This window comes from Protomyctophum bolini, assembly GCF_963924005.1.
Source record: "Protomyctophum bolini genome assembly, chromosome: 18".
Classification (NCBI taxonomy): Eukaryota; Metazoa; Chordata; class Actinopteri; order Myctophiformes; family Myctophidae; genus Protomyctophum; species Protomyctophum bolini.
The window spans coordinates 4,270,696-4,288,936 of NC_137879.1; the positions used below are offsets into that span (position 1 = coordinate 4,270,696).

Below are 18,241 nucleotides of genomic sequence, written 5' to 3' on the forward strand. Positions count from 1 at the left end.
AGCTGATCTACAAGCTCAAAACTTTGGAGCTTGTAGAGCGGCTTTTTTTTTTGCTATTATTTTTTTTTAAATTGGAATCCTGAAAAGCATTTCTTTTTTTTTAATTTCAAATGCATTTAATTATAGTTATGTTTTAATAATACTCATTAAGCTACCAATCTATCACTATTCTGGCATTCACCCGAGGGCCGCATTAAGTGAAGGTGAGGGCCTCATGTGGCCCCCGGGCCGCCAGTTGCCCATGTATGCTCGAGTCTAGAGTATAAACTTGACTGAAATGGGCATTTTGTGTTATTCTATTCCAGTATTATAACGATCATCTTATTATTGTTAGCACTGTCTGTACTATGCCACAAGATTTCACTGCTTTTACGCAGAATAAAACCTTCTTGAATCGTCTCCAAAAATGTGCGTTTGGCCCAGTGTTGATTTCGTCAACTGTCACTGACGAAAACTAAATGAATACTAAATGAAAACTAAGGCACGATGACTAAAACTAAACAAATAAAAACTAGACTAAAATGTTAAAAAGGGACTATAGTGGACAAGAGATCCAGTACAAGTCATTTTACACTTGGTTGCATGCTGAAAATAGCAGATCTACAAGCTCACAACACATCGCGTTGTGAGCTTGCTATTTTCAGCAAGTGTAAAATCAGTCATTACGACGGCATCAAGGCCCACCAAAATACATTTTAGTCAACTAAATCAACTGTAGATTTAGTCGACTAAAATCTCACAATATTTAGTCGACTAAAACACCAAAACACTCCAGGTGACTAAAACTAAATGAAAACTATTCAAGAGACTATGACTAAAACTAAAACCTAAATGTGCTACCAAAAGCAACACTGCTTGAATCTTCTCCAAAAATGTGTGTTTGGCCGTTTTGTGAGTTTGTGCCCATTAATTAATCACATTTAATTACAGGCAGAATGCAGCAGCAACTGGCAAAAAGTAAAGCTCAAAGTTTATTCCAGCATCATAACATTGTGTATATTATTGTAGAACGTCATCATCATCACAGCATCACATGTTCGAGCTTGTGAAAGCCTCCATTCTGCCTGAAGAGGGCAGTATCTCTCCATCTTTCCCCAGCCTATATAGAAGGCTATTTACAGTATGTCACAAATTCCTTCTTAAGACTTTGACATTAATGATTCCCCAGATGAGTGGTTCTCAAACTCATTTAGTTTTATTTTAAGGAACCGCCACTTTGGTATTTTTTAAAACCACGGACCCCAACAACTCTTAGATAGTATACAAATGGGCCCATGTTTTGGCTCCATTTGTACGCTGTCAAAGTTACAGAGTAATTGGTTCCTAACTATTATGCGGGGGCCCCCCTTAGAACCTCCTCAAGGACCCCCACTTTGAGAACTACGTATGTTACATAAAACAATGCTTCAACAACCATAATTATGTCTTGTTTCACAGTAAACTCATGATCTGCTGAAACAGTAAAGACTGCAGCGGCAACTGGCCCATGTGGCCGGGTGGGGTGGCCCCCGTCACTTATATTAATAAGAAACAGTAATGACTGCAGCAGCAACGGGCCCCTGTGGCCCCGTCACTTAATAAGAAGGCACTGGTTTGTAAAAAGGAGACCATGTTTTAAAAGGCATGAAAAGGGTTGAGCACCACATATAGAAACATAGGTTTTTTCAGAAAACTGTCAGGATTTAGAAGACATTTTGTCAACAAAAGAAAAAGATAATGTTTTGCGGCTGCATAGCAGGAGTCCTAGCCGTCTAGAAGAAGAGTCTGTTTGTGTGTCTCCGTCTGTGTGTATTCAGAGCTAAACTACTCTAACGTCTGGACTGAATGCCAGCAGGCCTGACAGAAGCACCGCCACATGTCCTTCGACATCCACCCTTGCTACAAAACCCACACAATTGAGTGACTTTATTTTTTTTCTTTTGAAACTTGCACCACAGTATGAGTGGGGGTACTTAGTTTAGACTAGTCATTGGTTAGACATGGGTTAAGGTTAGGTTTAGGTGTGCTGCCCCGTGGGAGGTTAGGGTTTAGGGTGAGGGTTTGAGATAGGTTGTAGTTGTATAGGACTAATGACTGGTCTAAACAATGACTAGTCTAAACCAAAAACTGTCTAAACGTAAGTACTGCACCCGTATGAGCGGTCTCCACAGTCCTACTCCATCACTCCTACCTAAGGCTGCACTCACACCTAAGACACACGCAGAAGACAGCCATGCAACAAGGTTGTGTCATCAAACCAACCAAATGTGACTCCCATTGGAAACACACAGGACACAAGTGTGTCTTTTAGGTGTGAATGGAAAACAAGCTGGTGAAGTTGAGCTCAAACCAGGACGACTATACGGGCTGGACCAGAACAGCAGCGACGTCACCGACGAGGAGTCGGCACCACGGAAACCCGGCCCGGCCTGGGCTGAAGGTCCACAAGCTCCAGAACCAACATCTCAACCCGTCCCCATCCTGGACAGAAAGGTCCACAAGCTCCAGAACCAACTCCTCAAAGAATACTTCAACCCGCCTGACCCGCATCATGCACCGTTTGGACCCACAGAGAGCCTCCCAACCTAGCAGAGATATTTCACACCAACAAACCTCGCTTCTACAAGAGGACCGTCTCTACTGTGTGGCACTCTCCGCCAATGGCAAAATAAGCAAGACCCTTTTAAAAACAGTCTGGTACACTAACTCCTCCTCCTCCTCCTCATTTTACAGGTGGATCTTTGTTACAAGACCACACTTTCACTCCCAAACCAGACTGTTTGTTATTTTTCGTTTACGATCCGAACCCGATACCACCATTTCTGTGTTAGCCGATACCGAATACCGATATGAGAATAATATTTATAATAATACAAAAAGAAAAATTATCTTATTTAGAAGTCCACCGACCGGGAATAGTTTTTATAGCTATCTAGCTATATATCTGTTGTTGTGTTTATAGCAGACTCCTCATTAAAATGGGCACTTGGAGTTTGGGGCAACTCCAAAGCAAACTCCACATGGTGCCCCAACATTTTATTTACCTGCTATAGTGTCGACCCCCTATTACCCCCGTGTCAGATCTGTGGTTAGACTGGCATATTCACCGATACCGATATGACCCGACAATATCGGGACATCTCTAGTTTCTTGGGACAAAATGTGACCAAACGTTTGGTGGGACTGGGGTGGGGGGTGGTCCCCCTTCACGTCATTTAACTCCGTCCTAGACCGGTCACTGGGGTGGGGGGTGGTCCCCCTTCACGTCATTTAACACCGTCCTAGACCGGTCACTGGGGTGGGGGTAGGGGGGGCATTTAACTCCATCCTAGACCGGTCACTTCTGCAAGCATCCTGGAATGCGGGAAGTGACCTCTCTCAACCCCAACCCGTGAAAGGGTCACCGGGTTTCCCTGCGATGGAGATAAGATCTGTACTCGTCACCGTCATACTCCCTCCCTTCCCTGTTCTTCTCCTTGGGTATTTCTCATTATACTTTAGAATGTTATCCTTTTACTTTTTACTTGAATAAAGATTTCTTCAAATAACTTTGGAGTGGCCCCAGAAATAATTCCCCGTTAATTTCCCCCTATAGGCTTTTCAAAAGGTAAAGACGTTTACGCCGCCGACAAAAAGCCAACTCGGCTTGTGACAAATCATGACAACAAACACAATGTTTTGGGCCGATCAAATAATTAGAAAAAACATCATCGTACCTGGAAGTTATGCGGGAACGCCCACTGAGTGGCAAAAAAACTACTTTCTGGCCTCGACAAACAGAAAAGTCCTGTCTGATTGCATTAAACAATGTTAAACTCACCAACATTGCAGCTGAACGAAAAGCTTGAATTATCCTCTTTCTATCTGCAACGAGCGCTTCCAAACTCCAACACTCCATCCATGCTGCTCAATGTTCTGCCACTCAGTCTAGATGAGGGGGGGGGGGGGGGCGTGTCCTGATGGGAAAATCATGCATGTGCATACTCTCTATTATAACCAAGACACCTCATTGGTTCATTGGAGCGACCCGCATCACAGGCAGGTGCCACTCAGTGACTACTGGCCAATCACAGGCAGGGAAGGCGGAAGGCGGTCGTTAAGTGCGGAAGGCACGCTGCGACTCAGTGACTACTGGCCAATCACAGGCAGCGCGTCTTTCTCCCCGGGACTTGTCAATTGGCCCTCTGGAGCGGCCCCCACCGAACGTCCACTTCTGAGACGAGCGCGGGAAGCTTGCCTTCTCTGAAATGTCGCCCGGGATACAAGACAGGCGCCCAGGAGCCCGAAGGAGACCTTTCTACGTCTATGGAAGCCATTATTTACTCTCCCCCTCCCCCACCCCCAATAACAGCCGATCAATCTAAAAAGTAGGACTTAAAATAATTGGTTAATGAATCAATTAAATCTTATAACCCCCACAACCTAAAATATACAGTATATCTATATAGAAAAAAGGGAAAAAAAATATGTAACAATTTCACAATGTCTCCCAACAATTAAAAAACAAAAGAAAGGAGCATTTCCTATGAGGTTTGGCATGCAGAGGGCAGACATGAGGCTGACGGAGCCAATCAGATCAGAGGCCTTTGTTGAAGTAGACGTGTTGGACGCTCTCTCCGTACCGAGACACGATGGAGTCTCTCAGCTCTGGCTCCAGACTAGACACCGCCATGGAGCTGTGGGTGGAGAGAGAGACATTAGAAGTTACAAGACAAACTGCCTCCCCCTGGCCAGCCGGGGCGCCTGATGGAGGGGAAAGGAACTGGTTGGAATAACGTGTTCCTTCCACGCGCTACGTCCAACCAGGGAAACTCCCCCCTGTCAGGTGTAAAGGAGCAACTTGGACACTCAGGCATGAAGGAAGCATGAGTTCAAGTCCGTTGCTCTCCCCTTGTCCCCCATATATGGGGACTAGGTTGGTGGAGGGTGTGTAGAGCCCAGGATCACATTAGATGATTGACACAGGGGTGAAAAATGGGTTACAAAATCGTGGGAAAAAATATATATATTAAGAAGTTACTGGACACCTCCATGGAGCTGTGGGTGGAGACAGAGAGACATTAGAATAGTTACTAGACACCTCCATGGAGCTGTGGGTGGAGACAGAGAGACATTAGAAGTTACTAGACACCTCCATGGAGTTGTGGAGGGAGGAGAGAGACATTAGAAGTTACTAGACACCTCCATGGAGCTGTGGGTGGAGACAGAGAGACATTAGAATAGTTACTAGACACCTCCATGGAGCTGTGGGTGGAGACAGAGAGACATTAGAAGTTACTAGACACCTCCATGGAGTTGTGGAGGGAGGAGAGAGACATTAGAAGTTACTAGACACCTCCATGGAGCTGTGGGTGGAGACAGAGAGACATTAGAAGAGTTACTAGACACCTCCATGGAGCTGTGGGTGGAGGAGAGACATTAGAAGTTACTAGACACCTCCATGGAGCTGTGGGTGGAGACAGAGAGACATTAGAAGAGTTACTAGACACCTCCATGGAGCTGTGGGTGGAGACAGAGAGACATTAGAAGTTACTAGACACCTCCATGGAGCTGTGGGTGGAGACAGAGAGACATTAGAAGAGTTACTAGACACCGCCATGGAGCTGTGGGTGGAGGAGAGACATTAGAATAGTTACTATGGTGAAAGAAATGCAAAACGCCACTCCTTTCCTTTCCATGCCATGCCATGCCGGAAGGAAGGCAGCATTCAGGAGAATTGCATTTTTTCCTTTCCTTTCCTTTCCTGAATTTAAACAGAGCATTTTGCGTTGAACAAATGTGTTTAGAAATCCATGTCGTTACACTGCATCTCCACTAGCGTAATCGGTGACGGGATGCCTTCAAAATAGCAGCTCTGGGGTGCCGGAAAGACATGGCTGCTTTTAATCTGAAGCCCCTCCCGGAAACAATCCGGGGAAAAAAACGGAGAAATATTGTGCTAGCTTACCTTGGTCTCGATTGGTCTAGAAGCTCCAAAAAGCGTTCATATTTTGAACGAGAGGCGGATGAGGAGCAGAAATGAAGCGCTAGTATATCCATCAGATCAAAACCACAGAGAGCGCCCTGGATTAGGAGAGACGAGGCATTCTTTCTGCCGCACTAACAGCTAACCGAACGGTAAACTAATATGAGTGCAGAGCGCAAATGGCGGTGGCCGAGAGTCGGACTGAAAAAAAAGGGGAAAAAAATCTGAATATTCTTCTCTCGCCTGGTATCATTGAGGATTTGAACGCGTCGGTTGGAATCCCTAGGACGTGTGGACACGTCGGATGGACGGAACAACGTGTCGCGCTGCGACGTGCTGTGAGCTTGTAGATCAGCTATTTTTGTCCAAAAGTGCCCTCTTAGTGTGATTTCAGCCCCTGTAACACTCCCTCCATGTGAGGGAATGAAAGTATTCTGACAGTCAGACTACTCACCATCTCTGAGGGAACAGCGAGCAGGCAGCAGGAACCATGAACACCAGGCTGGAGAATTAACACACACACACCTTCAGTATAGATTTTAATCTTTGAAAGACAATCTAAACATGGTGATGAATGTGGAGACGAGTAAGTCATTCAAAAGCTACTTACAACACTCCCACCAGCATCACTTGAATTGGTCCATGTAGAAATGTGATCCTCTGACAGAGACACACACACACACACACACACACACACACACACGCACATTATCAACACACAGAAATGCACACTATCTGCACATTCACATGAACCCATTCAGGACGGGAACACCTTTTGACATGAAATATTGAGCAACACTGATATAGAAACATAGGTATTTCAGAACTGTCAGGATTTAGAAGACTTCTTTTGACGTCAGGCCTAAATGGGTTAAATTGTCTCATATAAGCATTGTGGTCCAAAAATAAATAAACTGTCTCAGCAATATTAAATGTCCCGAAACATTTATCAAAAATTGGCCGCAAACGCAACAGCATAAGTACAACGAAAAGCATGAGAACTTATACGCAAAGGCTGTAAAATACTTTGCATACTTCATACATGTTAACGTCTCACCTGCATAAACTTATATCTCTCCATCCGTTGCATCATAATGGGAAGGAAAACTGGGGAAGGAATGAGGGAAGGAGATGAAATAATGATTAATACTTCGTTAATATCTCCAACAACCACAGAATACACGATACGGGAGGGATAATTTGGTTAGACATAGCATTGGTCCGACCGGATTAAGGTTGGTGAGGGGTGTTAAAACGACCGGATTAAGTTACCGGTAGTTACAACAGTTACAACAACACTTACACAATTATTTTCTCATGGCAAAAAAGTGCAGGACAACAGTGGCAAATACATTGGAAAAACAACAAATCTAGCAAAACATGTTATCATTTAGTGCCTTAAGGTTAGGTTTAGGTGTGCTGCCCCGTGGGAGGGTTAGGGTTAGGGTTTGAGATATCGGACCAACGGTATGTCTAACCAAAAGCATGCTTGCTCCGATAGGGAAATATAACTGGATGATAAAACAGGATGAATTCTTCCTACTCATGCCGGGCGCAGCCATCGTGATCCGAGAGATGACCACCTGAGTGATGCCCTTAGCCGCTGCTTTCTGCAGAGGAAACAAAATACATTTAGAGGAACTTTTTTTAATAAATGCTTATTTTGGATGTATTTCTGCTTATTATTAGACCGATTTACTGTTTGCCTGAGAGAGATTCACACCCAAAATATTGTTTTAGCAACACAAACCCTCATGTGCCAGGACGTAATATCAAGTTTTTATTCAAAAGCACCTGCACAACACTTTCTGAATGAATGAATGAATCTTTATTTTTGTGTCTTGTCGTTAAGACCCATCCCTTACGGGATTATAAGACACCAACAACATAAATAAACAATATCACGTTCACTTCCCACACAGAAGTTACACCAAGTATTTGGTAAAAACAAAAACAGAACAGAAATAAGCTAAAACATAAAAATAAAATACATCACATGTGTCCGTATGTCCCAAGCTTTCTCTATATATTCTGCTAATGCAAATATCTTCTGTTCAAAAATCCATCTCAGTCGCTGAATGTGTAAAGATGTCCCCCCACCTTTAAGCTATGGGAGCCCAAGTGGCTGAGTCACGATGGCATCCACCCTTACAAATTATGTTAAAAGTCACTAACCCCATTATATTTAAGCTTGCTTACCTTAGATTGGCCCAATTTATTGCCATTCTCATCCGTCACAGCAATGCCATGCAGGATCTCCCTGAAGACAGACGACAGAACAGGAGTTAGACATGAAAAGAGGCAGAGGAGAATCTCATATTCAGTCGTTTTGTCTCATTGATATTTGCTTAACTTGACAAAGACCTTCTTACGATGAGAACTTGTTTTCTTGTCTTGTCTCTTGTCTGCAATACATTTCTCCGGAGCACTAGCAGAGTGTGTGTGTGTGTGTGTGTGTGTGTGTGTGTGTGTGTGTGTGTGTGTACATTTTTCCGTACACGGGAGGGTCTGTACGTCCGTAGCAAAAAATGAAATTCTGACCAGTTGACTAAAACCAAGACGAAAAATGTCCGTTGACTACCTTTTTTCACTGACGAAAACTAAATGAAAACTAAATGAATACTAAGCTATGATGACTAAAACTAAGACTAAATATACTGACAATTTCATCAACAAATAAAAACTAGACTAAAATGTTAGGAAGGGACTATAGTGGACAAGAGATCCAGTAGAAGTCATTTTACAATTTGTTGCATGCTGAAAATAGGCTATTTTCAGCAAATGTAAAAACAATCATTACGATGGCAAACCAAAATACATTTTAGTCGACTAAATCAACTGTAGATTTAGTCGACTAAAACTAGACTAACACTAAAACATTCCAGGTAAAATGTGACTAAAACTAAATGACAAACTATTCAAGAGACTATGACTAAACATCTAAATCTAAATGTGATGCCAAAAACAACAGTGATTGGGACAACAATGTCCACCACAGGCCAGCTTGGCACAATGACCGCTGTGGGAACGGCCTGTTCAGAACGGACCCCAGAGATGTTGAAATGTCTGTGCAATAAAATCCACAAAGAAACTATTTTTCTAAAAGGTAATAAATGTTTCAGACTAGCAGCCAATGTTATTAGAGTTTTGGCCTAACCATATTGGAATCAGATTGGTTTTATCAAGCAAAAAAAGGAAGGAAAAAAAAGCACATGAAACTCTGATTGGTAAGCACATTTGAACCACATTCTTAACCCATTTTGGGCGGGAACCCAACCTTTTGTTGTTAGCATTATGTTATGCTTTAGCTATTGAAAAATAGCAGATCTACAAGCTCGTAGCGCGACACTCGGTGGCGCGCTACGAGCTTGTAGATCTGCTATTTTTGTCATGATTTAGAAGACATTTTTATAACTTTGTCACTGCGCTTGTAGATCTCTTTTGATTTTACGGTTGAGAATTTGAGAAAGAAATAATGGGCCTCCAAGTCTCTTACGTAACACAGCCTATAATAAAGCGCTGACTGTAGCCATGAGGAACTCACTGTTGTCTCATCATAATCTATAATCTATAATAAAGCGCTGACTGTAGCCATGAGGAACTCACTGTTGTCACATAATTGATCATTCCTATAATAAAGCGCTGACTGTAGCCATGAGGAACTCACTGTTGTCTCATAATTGATCATTCCTATAATAAAGCGCTGACTGTAGCCATGAGGAACTCACTGTTGTCTCATCATTGGAATGTTGACGCAGTTGGCAGACGCCACCGCTGCGAAGGGGACCCAGCGCGCCACCAGGGGGGGGGCTTTCTGCAAGACAGAGAGAGAAAACATGAGCTAAATAGTTTGACAAATATTTGATCATCCAGCCAGCATGTCCTGATATAGAGGAAATATTATGAACAGATTACAATAATACACATGTTTTAAAGATAAGATTAACACTTGTTATTCAATATTCATCCCCCATTCTTCAGGAATATTATGGCAACAATAATGTCAGTCAGACTCAAAAGTCTGTCAAGAATTCACAACCGGCACAAATAATTTCTTATTACTTCATTGTGTGATATATAATACTTTAATTAAGTAACCCATTTAGACCTGAGGACAATTCTACACATGTCTTCTAAATCCTGACAGTTTTCTGAAAAACTCCCACATTTTCACGATGTTTCTAAAATAGACATTTTAGAAACTTTTTTCAGAAGTCTCCTGAACTTGCACGCAGAATTTTGCATTGAACTAATTTGTTTCGAAATCCATGTCGTTACACCACATCACGCTGTGACACGTTGAGAGCTTGTAGATCAGCTATTTTCGGGGAGCAACGCAGCACTCTTTAGCTAGTGGATATGCGGTGTTTGTTTGTTCAACACAAAATGCTACGTTCCAAGTTCAGGAGGAAAAAAATGCAATTCTCCTGAATGCTGCCTCCCGGCGTGGCATGGAAAGGGTCTCTTTCACCATGTAGTAAACGCTGCATTCGTGGTCTGGGAGAGGGCAGTTGTTTTACAGACGTGGTAAAAGCCCCCGTTGATGTCTATGTGTGCACGTCCCTGTGTGTTTGTGTGCGTGCGCGTGCGTTTTACCTTTGTGTAGAGATTAAGTGCCACTGCTGTTGCTAAGGCCGTGCTGGTTGCGGTAGCATACGCTACTCCGATCTGCCTACGATGAAAGAAATGATTCAAAATACTTCCAACCGTTTGTGTTTTTTTTCTAAATACCGGTAATGACCTACTTGATCATACAGCGTCACACCAAAGCATCAAAAGTAGCAGATCTACAAGCTCAAAACGTGGCGCGAAGCGACACGTTTTGAGCTTGTAGATCTGCTACTTTTGCATTTCAGGTTTCCACCCGGCAGAGATGGTATATATATTCGTTGTTATATATTATTTTCGTTGTTTTTTATTTCATATCACATGAAAGCAGGGAATCATAGCTTCAAATTGACATATTGGTTGTTCAGTTTGACCCACCAGCTTTGGAGATATGGCTTATAGAGTAAATGTCTAGCAGAGAAACAGCGAGTTGAGAAAACAGGCCTGGAAGGTTCACTTCTGTGGTCTCTAACATTACACCTATAGCTACATGTTTGATCATTTATTTCATATTTACATGTCTTCTGTGGACTCTAACATTACACCTAGCGACATGTTTAATCATTTATTTCATATTTACATGTCTTCTGTGGACTATAACATTACACCTAGCAACATGTTTAAGCATTCATTTCATATTTACATGTCTTCTGTGGTCTCTAACATTACACCTAGCTACATGATTAAGCATTTATTTCATATTTACATGTCTTCTGTGGTCTCTAACATTTACACCTATAGCTACATGATTAAGCATTTATTTCATATTTACATGTCTTCTGTGGACTCTAACATATAGCTACATGATTAAGCATTTATTTCATATTTACATGTCTTCTGTGGACTCCAACATTACACCTACTGTAGCTACATGTTTAAGCATTTATTTCATATTTACATGTCTTCTGTGGTCTCTAACATTACACCTAGCTACATGATTAAGCATTTATTTCATATTTACATGTCGATTTCAGCTCTGACACTTATTTCAGACAAGCTCTAGTGTGTGAAGAGTCTGCCTGTGCTATTAACTCATTTTGGATAAAATATACATAAATTCAATCTTTTTTAAATGTATTTTTTTCTGTTTCTATATCAGTGGTTCTCAATATTTCATGTCAAGAACCCCAAGAAAATATATGTATTTGGCCGCCAACCCCCATCTGAAAATATGTAATTCCAGGGACCTCCCTTCCAGAAGCAAAGATTAAAAACATTCATTCAAGGAATGCGCCACATTTTTAAGATTTTTCAAAAATAGCTAAAGTACAATAATGCTTTAAAACACCAGAATGGGTTAATAAATGGGCTCTCTTACTTGGGCGTGATGGGAGTTGTAGTTCACCAGAGTGGAACTTACTTGGGCGTGATGGGAGAGGCAGCGTTGCGGTTGGTGTAGTTCACCAGAGCATTGAAGGACTGGTTGACCCACTGCCAGAACACCACCGCTGGGACGGTCCTAACACACACACACACACACACACACACACACACACACACACACACACACACACACACACACACACACACACACACACACACAGAGAGACACACACACACACACACACACACACACACACACACACACACACAGTCACACACACAGAGAGAGATGGAAGAGAGAGTGAGGGGCAGGGTTGGGGGATTTTTCGGGAGTTTCTGGGTTCCTAACCGTTTGAACCACGGCTAGAAGGCTGTTTCAACCAATCAGATTGCTTCCTCGAAACGACCCGTTGTATAATGGTGTATATATACATACATACATACCTGTAGAACTGCAGCATGAACCCAGTGATGGCCATGCCTCCCGGGACCTGGAAGGACATGCGTCCGATGAGGTTCATGCGGTCTCCGGTGTCCGGGTGGAAGGCCGAGTCGTACAGCTTCTTAGCGTAGTGGAGCTGTTCCTCTGAGGTGCCCGGGGGGAGGGAGCCCGCCCTGCACACACACACACACACACACACACACACACACCCACACACACACACACACACACCCACACACACACACACACACACACTATTTGTGAGCTTGTAGATCCGATCGGTTATCTTTCGGTGCACGACACTATAGCGTGCGCCGTAACTTGAGTATAAATCATGTTTGACTCTTTTCAATTCCAACCCCTAAAAAAACCCTAATCCCAAACTGAATCTTTTACTTATAATTGTAAACATATCTTTAAAAGTATTTTCAACCGTGAAATACATTCAGACAATGTAATTTAATTATGTGTATATTTAAATGATTTGTTATCATCTGCCAAATGCAAATTTTTGCCTAAAAGACAAATATTTACACACAAAAAAAATCATCATCATCATCATCATCATACTATAATTCAGTCAATGTCTGTCTGAATGTCTGAATGTGTGTCAGAAACACCACCGTATCTCCTCACCGCCTGCACCAATCTCTCCCATTTTTGACCATATTAATATGGAGGTCTTAACGAAGCCCCTTTTTCCAACGAACAATGTTCGTCGACTATCTTTTTTCATCGTCGACTAAAATCTTATGACATTCAGTCGACTAAAACTAGTCGACTAAAACACATTCCAGGTGACTAAAAAAATGTGACTGAAACTAAATGAAAACTATTGAAGAGACTATGGGCTCCATTTTCGTCACCGCTAAACCTCTTATCCCTAAACTTCTTTGCCTCTTTTTTTTTTAGCTTTTTACTATTTTGCTAAACATTTTTGAATAGTTAAAATGGCTAGTCCACAAGCTCACAACGTGTCAATGTAGAGCAATAGAAAGAAATAGAAAGCTCCTGTTGTAAAGGGATTCTGTATTGTGTATTGTATATTTTAATGTATACGTGTGTATATTTAAAAATGTACCTTTTTTTAAAGTTTTTGATTCATGGGTTTTTTATTATTGTTTGGACCCAATTGTGTCAATAAAGTAACTAACTAACTAACTAACTAACTAACTAGATTGGCTAGTTGAACTATTCAAAAGATACTATTTTCAAAATAGTAGGCAATGAAGTTTAGGGATATAAAGGGGTTTAGCGGTGACGAAAATGGAGCCCTATGACTGAGTTTTGTGTCTGGTGTACACCTGCAGCTCTCTACCAGGTGTGTGTGTGTGTGTGTGTGTGTGTGTGTGTGTGTGTGTGTGTGTGTGTGTGTGTGTGTGTGGTGTGTGTGTGTGTGTGTGTGTGTGTATACCTGCAGCTCTCCACCAGAGCCTTGGCCTCGTCGAGGCGCTGGTCCGACAGGGCCACGGTTCTCCAGTCGGTGATGTTGGCAAAGTGTTTGAGCCGGCCCATGAACGTGTTCTGGTCCCATCGCGGTGCCTCGATGTCAAACGGACTCATAATGTCCTCTTACAGTCTCAATAATAATATGATAATAATGAAGCTCGATATATAATACGGTATAGTCGAGAGAGAGTCCAGGCCTTGGAGCGTAGCCTCGGTTTAAGTCCTGCTCGACTGCTATGATCCCCGCCTGAAAACAAGAACAAAACAAAACAAAAGCAAAGTTATGCCAGTATTACAAACACAACAAAGAGGCGTTGGCGCCGGTGTTGGAACTGGTTGGAAAAAAAGGGAAATTCTTTAGCGGAATTGTAATCACTTCTTTGTAATTGTAATCACTGACGCAACGCAAGGTATCGGAATTCTTTGAAGAACGGCATGTCCCCCTCCCTCCAGCGATAAACCTAACTAATCCCCTGCCTCTGCTGTCCCGGGTTCACCCCCTTATCTAACCAGTCTAGCCCGGTTATACAAATCTAATAGATCTCTAACTAGAGGCGCCTCGCTCAGGGAAAACTAGCACCTTTTAACTCACCCATATCTATAGGCTGGCTGTGTGTGTGTGTGTATATATGTGCGTGCCGTGCGTGCATGTCAGATTGTGAGTGCAACGTCTAAGAATTTAGGCTAAAAGTTGCGACACAATAAACACACAAAAGGCCCCTCGTGGGACCCTGTCCGTCCGTCCCGACCACATTCTCAAGGGAGATATTAGCCTTTAGAATCATTGCCTTACATATTATATCATCTACCAGTTTTAATAGCCCCACACGGGCTCACAGCAGCTTCATCTGATCCCCAGACCACGGCATTCCTTTAAAACATAATAAATAGCCCCAAAGAAAGGAACAGCAGCTGGCCTGGCTGGGCTGCAAAATAAACACAACAAACAGTCCTGTTGCTACATTTATTTAGCAGTGAATGGAAGTGTCCTCCTGACCAGTCTGTCCATCGGACAGTGATCGGACGATTTTCACTCCAAATGACTCGATCGGTGATCCTTTATATCTTCTAAGTGGTATAAAGGTCAATCAGATCTATAGTGTTCATTTTGCATCTTTGTGATAGGCCTAACCCTAAACATTCTCCCCGCAACGCACGCTCACAGCACGACGCGTTGTGTGAGCTTGTAGATCTGCTGTTTTCAGCATGCAACCAATTGTAATTGGTAAAATGACTTATACTGGATCTCTTGTACACTAGTAGTCCCTTCCTAACATTTTAGTCTAGTTTTTATTTGTTGACAATATATTTAGTCATCGTGGCTTAGTTTTTATGTAGTTTTTATCAGTGAAAAAAGGTAGTGGACGTTCATTTTTTGTCATAGTTTTAGTCGACGAAAACAACACTACAACACAACTGTCCATTTGGTTCCACTTGCAAATGTAATAAGGAAGGATAAGGATATGCTATGTGTATTTATATATCTCTGCTGTCGTGAGGAAACCTCATAACTCCAAAAAATTATTCAGGAAATAAAGAAAACCTTATATATTTTTTAAACAAAGCAATACAGCCTCATCAAAGTTGGTGGTATCTTTATATATTGTCTATTACTTCCATGAGAGGTGGGAGAGGTGGTGGAGTTAGTCCACATTTTGAGGGTCCAATGGAGTTAAGAGGTTTTGTCCAAAGCACTTTTGACTACTTGCTTCCATTGGTTCAATATTTTCGAAACAACACACAGACGTAAAAGGGTGTTCAATATAGCACTCAATATTAATAATGGAGTTATGAGCCTGCCGACAGCAACGATATGTAGAATTAGATAGATATCTTTCTCTCTTAGCTCTCCAATGATGCCAGATCAGGTGAAAGAATATGGAATGAGATCAGGATCAGGAGGTTCAGTCTACTAAGCTTGAACCTGGCATGGCCTGGTTTGGGCCGGCCTGCCCTAGGCTAGGCTGGGCTGGGCTGGCTGATACCGGGTTGTTGGGTGCAGCTGCATGTATGCCGGGGCTGCGGTTTGTTTACAAAAGCCTGGTCAAGGTCTGTGGCAGCATAGAGGGAAAACACTGGACACAAGCCAGCTGTGTAAAACAAATGCCCCTTATAGCGTCAACTTAACCCATTTTGGACTGATGGCATTTTAAAAAAGGCTTCTAAATCCTATTAGTTCTCTGAAAAACCCATGTTTCTATGTCAGTTGTGGACCCCCAGAATTATCTCTATTGGGCCACGGACCCCCATCTCAAAAGGTGTTGTTCCAGGGTCCCAGAAGCAAATATTTTAGTTAAAAATGTTCGCTATGGTGACGAGGAGGAGTATAGCCTCCTCCTAGAAATAGAAAGATTAGGTTACACGCTTTGCAGAATGAGGGGCTGGTTCTTTTAATCATGATAAGTCCCAAAAGCTTGACAAACTGGCTCTCTAGAACAGGGGTAGGCAACCTTAGGCACAGGGGAGGGTGATCACTGGCACAAAATCTGTTGGAAATATCTGTGTATTGATGAGGTGGTGTCATAATAAAATGTAATGTTGATATAATGGCACACAGACTATCAAGAAAATAAAAGCATGGCACATGACCCCTGCTCTAGATTAGAACACACACAGTCACGCGTTCTTCAACACAAAGGAAGAACAGAAGTATAATGTGGTTAATCCTACTGTATGAGGCATGTTTGTAATGCATGCATATTAATAACACGCTGTAGGACTCCTATACAGTATATGCATGCACACATGCCCTACAATCCTACATGTAAAATCACCTGGATTACCTGGACTGCTCGATCTGTGGTTCTAAAAATAAAAATAAAACCTCTTCATAATATATCAAGGTTCTAACATAACCCTGTGAGTGAGGTGGGGGGTGGGGGTCCCCACATTATTTTAATTTCATTTTTTGGGGGGGGGGGGGGGTGTCCCCAGATGACAGTGAAGTGACCATTTAAAGACTTTAAAGACCATTTGAATTGGCCAAATTTTTCGAATAATATATATTTTTTAAATGATATATTTGGGGGGAAAATAGCCAATCTACAAGCTCACAACGCCTCGCATTGCGAGCTTGTAGATCTGAACAGTATTTATCGAACTATAATAGGGGTAGGGTAGGGGGGTCCTAATCATTCATGAATGTGATTATATTTGGGGGTCCCTCCCCCAGGCTGAGAGGGTTGGGAACCCACTGCTCTGGTCTACAATATGGGTGGCATGCTGGCATCATAATCATCATCATTCACCTTGCAGCAACAAGTCAAGTATTGTGGTTTCTTTCTGTCCTCACATCACATCCACTCGGATCAAAAAGTGTGTCAGACATTTATTTAAACATTGCTTTCTTGGCACTATAGGCTAGTCGACACAAGAAGACTGAGTGATGCAACAACTTACAAGCCAAGTTACTCGTGGCTGGCCGCTGTGTGTGTGCATGGCTGCAACAATATTATGAAATGACATTGTAAACCATGCATTTATGTATATATTATTAGACAAGCCAAGTGCATGTGAAACAAAGGAGGTAAATACATACCTTTGGGGGGTTTCTCGACCAGTATACAGTGGAGATAACGCCTGTCAAGTTACAATAATATCACGTTTGGCCGTGGTGGTGGTGTGGCACTATACTACACCGCGTCACCAGCGCTGCTGCCAGATCTGGCGAGAGAAACAAGCCAACCGAAAATGAGTATATTTGTAAGTCTCTTAATTGTTATGATGAATTGAACATGGTGGGCCCTATTGTAAACAAGTGTAATACTTTAATGGTGTCGTGACGTCCACAGTTAACAGTTTAGTATTGAGTTGTGCTTGAAATGTACTGTCATTCTCCAAACTGTCAATCAATCCCCCCCCCCCCTTTACCCCCTCTATAATGATTTCCTCTATATAGAAGTGTATATTTATACGTCTCTAAATGTTATGATGAATTGAAAATGGTGGACCCTATTGTAAACAAGTGTCGTCCACAGTTAACAGTGTTGTGTTGAGTTGTGCTTGAAATGTACTGTAATTATCCATATATATAATATAACAACTACCAATACTTACAACCAACTATACAGTAAAACAAGTCCAAAGTCGCTTATAAGAAGCAGACATGGCAACACTAGTTCCCAGCGCCTGTGGGAAGCCTGGTGTTTAGGCAGCGTGATCCGGTCTACAGCACCTCCTACTGGATCCGGTCATTTAGACGCACACAAACATGCAAGACAGGATTCCGTATCCTGTCCGGAAACCAGACCGGATTATCAACCTGCAAAGCGACTTGATCCCATAGGGGGAGGAGCTGCTGTCCAATCACAAGCCAGGGCAGCTCTGCTGTTGGCCAATCAGATGTCAGGGGCAGCTCCGGGCCTGATATATTACTCCCTCGTAGGACGGTGTCGCTCGTAAAAAAACAAACAGATCTACAAGCTAACAGCCGGTTAAAGAGCGAGTCGTGCAAGCCGTGCATAAGCTTCCCAAGC

General features: G+C 42.5%; 1 protein-coding gene across 1 annotated transcript; it reads right to left on the bottom strand.

Moving 5' to 3' along the window:
* Nucleotides 1-918: 918 nt before the first annotated feature.
* On the bottom strand, nucleotides 919-17,385 carry sfxn2 (sideroflexin 2). Its single transcript, XM_080789907.1, has 12 exons — nucleotides 17,305-17,385; nucleotides 13,732-14,013; nucleotides 12,320-12,490; nucleotides 11,913-12,011; nucleotides 10,541-10,616; nucleotides 9,673-9,758; nucleotides 8,144-8,204; nucleotides 7,488-7,554; nucleotides 7,002-7,051; nucleotides 6,555-6,604; nucleotides 6,399-6,446; nucleotides 919-4,655 (listed from the first exon to the last, which is right to left on the bottom strand). Exons 2-12 carry the CDS (start codon nucleotides 13,878-13,880, stop codon nucleotides 4,556-4,558), a joined length of 957 nt encoding a protein of 318 aa, XP_080646033.1. The 5' UTR covers nucleotides 13,881-14,013; nucleotides 17,305-17,385; the 3' UTR covers nucleotides 919-4,555.
* Between the last annotated feature and the right edge of the window lie 856 nt (nucleotides 17,386-18,241).